General features: G+C 42.1%; 1 protein-coding gene across 1 annotated transcript in view; it reads right to left on the bottom strand.

Annotated features, from left to right (window-relative positions):
* Positions 1 to 2,725, bottom strand: part of LOC116396968 (uncharacterized) — an 11,231-nt gene extending 8,506 nt beyond the window's left edge. The window contains exons 1-4 of the mRNA XM_031872028.1: positions 2,291 to 2,725; positions 1,605 to 1,763; positions 885 to 1,003; positions 608 to 785 (exon numbers count right to left, since the gene is read on the bottom strand). Coding sequence (XP_031727888.1) covers positions 608 to 785; positions 885 to 1,003; positions 1,605 to 1,763; positions 2,291 to 2,708 — 874 coding nt within the window. The 5' untranslated portion in view covers positions 2,709 to 2,725. The remainder of the gene's footprint in view (positions 1 to 607; positions 786 to 884; positions 1,004 to 1,604; positions 1,764 to 2,290) is intronic.
* Positions 2,726 to 10,832: the final 8,107 nt, after the last annotated feature.

Raw genomic sequence — 10,832 nt, 5'->3', positions numbered from 1 at the left:
ATACAGCATGTTCACCTTCGTGTTGTGGGGGGAAGAGAAAAAAAAAACAAAAAAAAAAAAAAAAAACATTTCACCAGTCCAGAATTTCCTAGGAGGTGATCTTGAAAAATCTTGTATAATTACAGGGAAATATTTTAGTTAAATGTTCTTGTAAGGAAATTCCACCTAAATAATGTAATTTAACCACTAACTGAATAATAAAATACAAAAATGTCAAACATGTATGTTATATAGTCTTTGAATAAGTTTTATCAAAATTGAAAATTTGTGTAAATTCTGATAATCCCCTGGAAATAAACAACAAATTATTTGATTCTATAGCTAGTGTCTAAAGACACTGCAATGAGCCTGACAAAAAAATAAATAAAAATTATAAATTGATAACTGTAGAATGCAAACTATAAGAATTGCATAGATTTAAATCTAGACTTTAATTATTCCTATATAATGTACTATGGGCAAATTAATCTAAAGATTTGCTTTGTAACACATGTGAATTATATTATACTAAGCTATATAGTACCATGCACAAAGTGAGTTGTTCTCAAAAACAAATAATCAATTTGTCAAACCACTCGGCATTATTCCCCCAATAAAAACAAAATACCTATGACCCCCAGTATCTGTATATCCTGCTCATTTATCTGCACCGCCATGCCGTAGGAGGAGCACACGACTGAGAGGGCAGAGTTGGAGACGGGGGGGGCAGGAGTGGACGTCTGCACCGGACAAGAAAGCTTCAGTGGGCTGCCCCACCACAACATGGGCAACACGTAACTGCCATTCTGACGGAGAGAAAGAAAAACAAAAGAGGGTGGGGGCTATGAACACAGGACAAGGGAGTAACTGGTGGTGGAGATATGTGCTGGTGCTGCTGGTGGTACCTCCTGTATAATGTAACATGCATCATAAGGCACCATCATCTCAAGGTCACTCCATGACGTCCTCACTGAGTAACGGCAGTACGGAGGTAACTGGAACGGGGAGATGGGAGAGGCTTCCTCTGTGGAGAGAATGTTGAACTCATTTTAGTGCCGAAACAGTCACGCGATTAATCCATTAGTCAGCATTTATCAAGCTCAAATATCCGCAGGTTCCAACTTCTTAAAAGTGATGATTTGCCAATTCTTTGTTTATGGTTAGAACTGTGGGCTGCACAAAACTAGCAATTTTAGGACTCTGGGAAATTGTGATGGCAACATCTACTTATTTGACATTTTACAGCATAAATTAATTATCAATGAATTGAAAATAGCAGATTAATATAAAATTAAAATGGGGGTTACTGTCAGCATAAACACAATAGTACAGCATGGTTTTCACCACAAGTTCATCATGTCATGTACATTTAAATGACCTGTATAGAAAACATTTTGCAGCTGCTGTAAATATTTTCACCAGCATCAAACAGGGGGCAAAACCGGTTGGCAATTATTTGTATATACGAGTTACGTTCACTCTCCTTGCCATGTGAAATGTTGCCTCTTAGTTTCTGCACTAAAGCTGTGGGCCCCTTGCATACTTTACAAGATGTCCTTCCCCCCCACATTAGCATAGTCCACCAACAACATTGCCCCCTTACTACGTAGCATCATACGTCTCACCTCGGTCCACCAACAGGTGTCTCAATTCTTTCCCAGAGGCAGTGAAGGTCATGACACTATCTTCACACTGCACCTCAGGGCTCATAGCCAGCCACTCAGAGACATGGGAACTGGAGTCAGGTGAAGGGCCCAAAACTTTCCCCTGGACTCCATGAAAACCTAAAAGGATACAAATCAGCATGTAAACAAAGATGAGATCAGATCCATGCCAAAGCACTCCTGCACAGCTGTGAAAGAAGTATGCAAATCATTATCAGTAAAAGTAGCAATACCATAGTTTAAAAATACTCTAGTCCAGAACTTAAAATGTTCGAGAACAGACATCGTATTAAGTACAATGTTGTAGTTGGTCAACGTGGAGAAAATTGTAATACTTTAAGTTAAATCTATAATAATAGACAATATTTTATAAACTAGTGGTGTTTTGTATGTAAAATCTTATTTTGAAAAAGTAATTAAATCTCTTAAATATATGTAGTGAGGTAAAAAGTACAATATGTGAGTAGATGTATAAAGTCGCATAAAATGGAGGAAAAAAATATAAAAGTAAAAATGCTATTTTACAGTTACGCTGACTCAAATTACATCACCTGAGGTCACATTTTCACGCAGCCTTCTCTGGTAAACATATAGTACTTACACCCCCGGTATACGTTGATTTGTTGAATCTGTGGTGAGGCTTTTACCTGTAAAATCTGCTTGATATCTATCTCCAGAGTCGGAAGGCGAGGACATCGGTTCCGTTCTGATATTACCAACAGTCCAAGACCAGCTGTCACTAAGTGTCGGTACGTTGTAATACGAGATTGGCTCTGCGGGGAACACGGCAGATTCAGGCCGAAGCTCCGTGCGACCCGGCTGGGAGGATTTGCGCTGACTCGGGCCCTGATTGATCCGTTCACTCCGGTACCGGCCTCCCTGCTGGGCGTCGTTGTCTTGTTCAATCTCTTCCCACCTGGTCGCGGTTGACTTTTGAACTTTGTACGCAGTTGAACCTTCCCCACGCTGTCCTAAACTTACCGAATGACTTACTCGAAACATGTCCAAATAAACGGTTACAACTAATAAAAACGTTAATATATCTCTTCTCTGTTTGTACGACATCCCCGGATTGTCTAGGCTTTTTCCGCTCTCACGCGTACACGCGCCTCAGCTGAATTTGAGGGCGATTAATTAGGCGTCATTAACAATGGACCAATGAGAAGGCTGCACAGACGGTACGGCGGAATCTGCTGAGTGAGACATATTGATAACTTGGCCCAAACGCTTGAGTACACTTTTTGGTTATCATAGTGACACTATATTCAATACCCATTACCACTCATTGCAGTATGAGCATGTTAACTTAATTGGAGTCATCAAAGTCATCTGATTGTCTGTACTGATGAGTTTTACTACAAAAACCTTTTAAAAAACTACTTATTTAGAGCATGACAGTAATTTAGGTTCCTAAAATCTCACACATGGTCACAGAAAGTGATACAAATGTATTAGTTATTTTCCCCAATGATCCAAATTGAAGGCATATGAAAAACAAGATGAAAGTATTAGACATGTCTAATTTAAAGTACTATTGTTTTTTTTTGTTTTTTGAAAGAGCATGATTTGCCCCAGTTGCATTAAGTTAGTTGAATAAAAACAAACTTCTGTATGTCAGTAAATCAGTACATCTGTAGACCATACTTTTTGTGTACTGCTGGTGGTCTCGTGACCACATTGTATCACATAATCTGATTACCAAGAACCCCAAGAAACAAACACACCAGCGATGTCTACTTTAAAACAAATATAAGAAAAGAGATACATGAACACTTAGATCTATGCAGTGAACGCTTTATTTGACTGCATAGATCTAAGTGTGCGTGTATCTCTTTCATCAGTTTGGACTTTTTGATACCTGCAGCACCTTAGCTAAGATTAAGCCGGGCAGAGCGGTGGTCATTCTGCATTATTTAATAACCGTGTGAAATACTAAAGATGTCCTCTTTCATTCACAGACAAGAAGACTCCTGATCCCCGACACCTTGTGGGGTGAGTGGTTTTGTGCATAAGGGGTGGCTGCTTGGATTCAAAGTTTATTTTTAGAACAGTTTTTCCAAACCTTTTTAGTGTCTACTTAAGACCGCTCATCACCAGTCACAGATGTTTACCAGTTGTGACCATTTCAACTAAAGAGTGACTCCTTTTTTTGGGTTCCTGATGAAATAAGATTAGTTCACACACACAAAAAAAGATTAGAGGAAAATAAGTATATCCATTTGTGTCGGAATTTGTTTTTTGTGAAGATGTGTGCTGCGTAACGACCTCAGCACATTGGTGCTGCATGTGGCCTCTGCTGGACAAATAGTACATGCTAGTAGCTCTGTGAAGCGGTTCTTTGTGCAAAAATGCTATCATCAGCATGCTAACTTTCCTGCAATGGCAACACTAATGTGCTGATGCGAAGAACTGAGCAGGTGTAATGTTTACCACGTTGACCTTATTAGCGTAGCGTTTTAGCATGCTAGCATTTGCTAATCGCCGCTAAACACAAAGTGCAGCTCGAATTTAGACCAGACGATGGTGCTGGATGAGGATCGACAAAGTTATCAGGATGAATCGTGGAAAAAAAGTAAATGTCTGTATAAAATGTTGTGGCAATCCATCAATCAGATAGCTGTTGGTAATTTAGTCTGGACAAAAGTGGTGCTGGGCCATATGGCCAAAGTCTTTGATCCTGATATAGGTCATTTCATATCTCAATAAAAATATGTATCACAATATAACATGTTTTCTGGTAATTCATTAAGTTAATAGTCAATATAAAATAACCACATATTTTGTATACTCTTGAGTGAATGAAATACTTGACAAATGACGAGTATTTTCTCATTTAATTAAGAACAAAGTGCAAAATAATCAGATTTTCTGAGTATGTTCTCCTTATATAAATTTAGCCAACGTAATTGTGTATCACGATATCTCAAAGTTCAAAGTTCAAAGTTTGCTTTATTGTCAATTCCACAATGTACTGGACATACATGGGAGTTGAAAAGATGTTTCTCTCTAGTCCAACATATAAACATATAAACATATAAAGTGAATACAGTGCAATAGATTAAAAAAACATTTAGACAATATATATATAATAAGAGAAAAAAAAACAGAAAAACTATCAATCTGTATTTAGCAGCAGTTGGACATGGGGATTTAGCAGCAGTTGGACATGGGGAGTCTTAAAAGAGAGGAGGGAGAGAGTTCAGAGAGTTCAGCTTCCTAACAGCCTGGTGGACGAAGCTGTTTGAGAGTCTGGTGGTGCGAGCACGGAGGCTCCGGTATCTTCTCCCAGAGGGCAGGAGGCTGAAGAGACTGTGTGAGGGGTGGCTGGAGTCGCGCACAATCATAGTCACTTTGCGGGTGAGGCGAGTGTCGTATATGTCCTGCAGGGAGGGGAGTGAGGGGAGTGAGGCACCAATGATCCTTCCAGCTGTGTTCGCTATGCGCTGTAGGGCTTTCCTGTTGTAGTCAGTGCAGCTTCCGCCCCACACAGTGATACAGTTTGTCAGGATGCTCTCAATGGTGCCTCGGTAAAAGGTGCACATGATGGGTGGTGGTGTTCTTGCCTTCTTCAGTTTGCGGAGAAAGTAGAGGCGCCTCTGAGCTTTCTTTGCCAGTGATGTTGTGTTGGCTGTCCACGAGAGGTCCTCACTGATGTCCACCCCCAGGAAGTTGGTGCTGCTCACTCTCTCTATATCAGCACCATTGATGGTCAGTGGTGTGTGTTGAGTGTGGCCTCTCCGGAAGTCAACAATAATCTCCTTGGTCTTGCTGTTATTCAGAAGGAGGTTGTTGTCTCTGCACCACGTGGTCAAAAGGCTGACCTCCTTCCTATAGTGGGTCTCATCGTCGTTGGTGATGAGACCAACCAGAGTTGTGTCATCTGCAAACTTGACCATGTGATTGGTGCTGTAGGTTGTAGCGCAGTCGTGTGTCAGCAAGGTGAAGAGCAGTGGACTGAGCACACAGCCTTGAGGGGCCCCTGTGCTCAGTGTGATGCTGCTCGAGGTGTTGTTGCCGACACATACTGCTTGTGGCCTCTCACTGAGGAAGTGAGCAGCCAGTTACACAGCGAGGTGTTGAGCCCCAACTGGTCAAGTTTGAAGATGAGTTTTTGTGGGATTATGGTGTTGAATGCTGAACTAAAGTCTATGAACAGCATTCTCACATATGAGTCTTTTGTGTCCAGATGGGTGAGGGCTGGGTGGAGAGCAGAGCAGATTGCATCCTCCGTGGACCGTTTGGCACGGTATGCAAACTGGAAAGGGTCCAGGGTGGGGGGAAGAATGGATTTGATATGTGACATGACTAGCCATTCAAAGCACTTCATGACTATGGGGGTCAGCGCCACCGGACGGTAGTCATGAAAGCAGGACGGAGTGGATTTCTTTGGCACAGGTATGATGATGGTGGCCTTGAAGCATGATGGAACAACAGCTTGTCTCAGAGAAGTATTAAAGACATCCGTGAAGACATCCTTAAGCTCCTCTGCGCAGTCCTTCAACACACGACCAGGGATGTTGTCTGGACCTGTTGCCTTGCGGGTGTTGATAGTGGAGAGTGTCCTCTTCATGCTGGCAGCAGACAGGCACAGAGCCTGATCGTGGGGAGGGGGCGGAGTCTTGTGTGGACGTGTGCTGTTTTGCGTTTCAAACCGTGCAAAGAAGCTGGTGAGGTTGTTTAGCAGAGAGATGTTGCTGTCGCAGGTCTGTGGCACGGGTTTGTAGTCCGTAAGGGTCTGAATGCCCTGCCACAGGCTCAGTGTATCTCTGCTGTCTTTAAAGTGACTGGTTATCTTATTCGTGTATTCCTGTTTTGCTTTCCTGATGCCGTGGGACAGGTCGGCTCTCGCTCTTCTCAGGCCAGTTCCATCCCCGGCTCTGAAGGCGTTGTTTCTGGCCCTCAGCAGCCGATGCACTTCCCCTGTCAGCCATGGCTTCTGGTTAGCCCGAGTGATGATGGTTTTTATATGAGTCACATCATCAATGCACTTACTAATGTAAGAAGTAACAGTGTCTGTGTACTCCTCAATGTCTGTGTGATTGTTGTATGTGGCTGTCTGCTTAAACATTCCCCAGTCTGTTGTGTCAAAGCAGTCTTGGAGAGCGGAGGAGGCCCCATCTGGCCACACCCGTACCTGCTTCAGAACCGGTCTGGAGACTTTCACTCTTGGTCTGTATGCTGGCATTAGCAGGACGGTGATGTGGTCAGAGAGTCCTATGTGGGGTAGGGCTGAGGCCTTGTACGCTCCTTTGTGAGTAGTGTAGACCAGATCCAAAATGTTTTCCCCTCTTGTTGGGAAATCAACATGCTGATGTAGTTTGGGAAGGACAGTCTTAAGGTTAGCATGGTTGAAATCTCCAGCGAGGATGGTGAAGCCGTCTGGTTGAGCTGTCTGTTGTTCACTGATGGCCTGATACAGTTCACAAAGGGCCGCACTTCTGTCACTGTTGTTGGGGGTGGGAGGGATGTAAACAACGACTAGCAGAATCGCTGTAAATTCCCTCGGCAGATAGAAAGGACGGCACCTTATGATCATAAACTCTGCCAGTGGTGAGCAGTGTTTACATACCACAACAGCGGTGATTTCTCGACATATGATTTCATCACGATATGATTCCATTGAAAGACGATAAGTCATGATATTGACTTTTCGTCCAGCCCTAGACCAAAGTGGTGGACCAACCGTCAGACGGAGCCATCCCTGGAGCCAGTCAAAGTTAGACGTGAGATTATTGTCAGCATTTATTCCTGAAAGATCCCATCATTTCAGCAGCAGCTACTTCTCTATAATGTCTTTCCCCACTGCACAATGCACGATAGATTGTAGGCGACTTCCAAGAGGCCCACATGTTGTTACGGGAATAGAAAACTCCAGTGACTCAGATCAGGCGAAACCAGCGCTGCTGAGCACCCACTCACCGTTCACTGTGAGGATATGAAGAACCATCAGGGGTCAGATATAACGGTCTGCCTTCTATTCAGCGTTACTACGAGGAGAAAGTACTTCCCCGTGTCTGTTCCTACGCCCCGTGACAATGATACGGCCCTCGATGTGATTTTCATCCCAGCGATTACGTTAATATAAACGGAGACCTACTCTAATGGCTCTGTCAGCGCCCAGTTAGCGTTGCACAAAGTTATGTAACACAGAACTTGTGGGAAATGTGCTCGCTCTAAAAGAGATATTAGGTTTCAATAGGTCTGATCCGCAGATGCTCGACTTCAACAAAACCTCGCCCCAGTTTAGGCCTCCGGTGTATTACAGCACCATTACATTCAAGTCACAAAGAAAAGCATCCAATTGTCTGGGAAATGACTACACGGCAATCTTTGAAACAACATATATTTCTGTCCTGAAGGTATTTCCAGATTTCTCAAAAAAAAACTAAAGTTGTCCTCTTGTTGCCCAATGGTGGAAAGTAGTGGATTTATTCAAGTACAGTACTTGAGGTACATGTACCTGACTTGTTATTTACTTGAGTATTTCCATTCTGTTATTTGTACAGCACATGAATCCATAATAAAAGTCATCATTAGTCGCAGCCCTATAAAGTAGTTCAAACTGGTTCCACCTTGAGCAGCTGCAACAGTAAAATGCTTCTTACACATTGATGCATCTCTGTTAACAATCTAATAATGTCATAATATAATATATCCTTCACAAGGGACGTTTTGCATTACAGGCATTAAGTACTTTTACATTGATACTTTAAGTACATTTTGCTGTTTATACTTAGAAACTTTTAACAACATTTGATTGCAGACTTTTACTTGTAGTTGAGTATTTTTCCGTGTAGTATGACTACTTTTACTTAACTAAAGGATCTGAATTCTTCCACCATTGCTGTTACCAAATTTAAAAAAAAATAGTTGCCAGAACTACACATAAAAATCAGTGGCGGGTCGTGTATTTTATACCTGGGCCTTCAGGGCTGTCCTACTACAGTTGAACCACCTCCGAATAACCTCATTATGACGCCAGCATGACGGGATGCTTCGTCAATAACGGGCAATGCATAAAGTCAAAATCAATGTAATTAACACAATGACAAGAACAAACTCACAAGAACCAGTCACATATATTTATATGACAACAAAGCAGGTAGAAAAACACAAATAACACGATTCAGCAGGCCTCTGCACATTCCAGCAAAACACGCATTCCACCGCACACTAAAGAGCATTATTCAAATATTATTCACATCAGAGGGAACAATAGTAATCATATCATAAAAACGACACGATAGAAAATCTAACACAGTAGTAACGCTACTGCAGATGTAAAAACAAAAGCACTTCACTTATCAAAGCTGCTGTTCACTTAAAGACAAAGTCCATCCTCCTTTCTTTGTTAACAAAGAGTTTAATCAGACGGTTGTTCAGTACATCGGTGCGGTGCAGTTCCAGCAAGAGGTTCGATTCATGGACGCCAGTGAAGACAGTCGAGCCTCCCCAGTTCTATTTCTTGAATACGTTTCAATGCGTTTGAGGGCTCGATAGAGGCAGCAGATGTTGGGATTGTCACCGCCAAATATGCCAAAACGCAAAAAATGTAATGTCACGTAAAAACGTCTTTCATATCTTTAAACTTTACTTTTCACAACAGTCACGCTAGCCCACTGACCAATCAAGCCGCACGTTAATGCTGACGTACTTGTAGGCCAGCTAGAAGGCTCTGGTACGTCAAATAATTCTGAAGGCCTCTGGGCAGATTGTTTTACTTAGAGGCAGTATAGGGGCGAAATCTGATTGGATAAAAGCTCAACTTAAAACAAGCAGTAATGGAAGCAGCGCAACTGGGGAAGACAGTAGCTACGCCTTGAGATAATAAGCTACTGGGAAACACATTAAGAATACATGTATTTATGAAAATAATAAAATAGCTATAACTTTGTGATTGTGTCTAGACCAGCAGAGAAGGCCTTGCTGGCCCTGACAGCCCACCACTGATACAGATATATTATCAGTTGTTTCGTTCCAATATTACATATTTTCATACAAAAAATGTTTTCATATTTTGAAAAAAAAGAGAAGAGACATTATGTACATACAGTAGAAACTTCAGGAAAAAAAAGTTCAGGCGAGTCTTTGGGGATTCTGGGAATCCATTCAGAGCAGCAGTTGGTGTTGTTAAAAAACCTTTTGGGTTTTTTAGACATTGCCTCGAGTCTCTACAGATGGTTTGATCCATTGATGATGCTTAACAAACGACTGTAGCAGAGGGGAGCCTTCAGTGTGGCTCCATGCCAAACCACTGAGAATATGCATGCCACTTCCTGTTTTACTTCCATCATAGTGTCTGTACATACTGTACTCTCGCTCTGCTTTTCTGCAGCGAGCCGTGTAAACCTTGATTCCTGACTCCGTGTTTTTTCTACCGGCCACAGATGACCCGAGTGGGGAAGCCTCAGTGTGATTCCTAGTCTCCTGATATGTTTCCAGGTCACTGAGTGAATCGGTGCCGTCGACAAATGAGGGAGTGGTCGGTGAAAAGAGCAAAAGGAAGCAATTATGGTATCTATCTTCATCCCACCTCCGGGAGGACAAAGCCGCCATTGTAGCATTGGGATCGGGACTTCCTCAGTCCATGTGGTCTTCACTGAGGGACTGCATGACCTGAGGGGAGATAAGACAGAGGCAGACATGAGCCGAGGCCTGTTAGGAGACATAAATGCTCTTTTACTTTCTTTTTTTTTGACATACTTTGTAGAAATAAGAAGACCCATATCTGCTCAAGCTTTCTCTCATCTGAGACCGGTGATAAAAGGCTTTACCAGATATGCACTGTCTGCCAAGTAATCCCCGAACAACATATCATTTGGCTACAGCCAATAATAACACCTGACAGCGTCTATTTAAAATACGACAGTTTGCAGTTAAAATGAGACCGTTTATCTGAAGAGTGTAGAATGTTAATTTACTTTGTCCTGTTTCTGGTGGCAACTGTTGCTAACGTGAGTGAATTCTCCTTTTTTACTCCGACCCTTTTGTGTTTTCAGTGTACAGAGGAAAAACCCAAAAAATGTTTTATAGTCAAATGCAGTTTACAAATGCAGGAAAAGGTTGCTAAGTGTATTTTATGAATGACATTTCAATGGAAGGTCAGGCCACTGCATGTGTGATTGAACCACTTGAGAATATCCAGGATTTAAATGTCAATACATATACTGTATATATATAATATATATA

Source organism: Anarrhichthys ocellatus, unplaced genomic scaffold, assembly GCF_004355925.1.
Source record: "Anarrhichthys ocellatus isolate YVR2014 unplaced genomic scaffold, GSC_Weel_1.0 scaffold61, whole genome shotgun sequence".
NCBI lineage: Eukaryota > Metazoa > Chordata > Actinopteri > Perciformes > Anarhichadidae > Anarrhichthys > Anarrhichthys ocellatus.
Note: the sequence above shows the minus strand (reverse complement) of the source record. Positions and strands in the feature narration are given on the sequence as shown.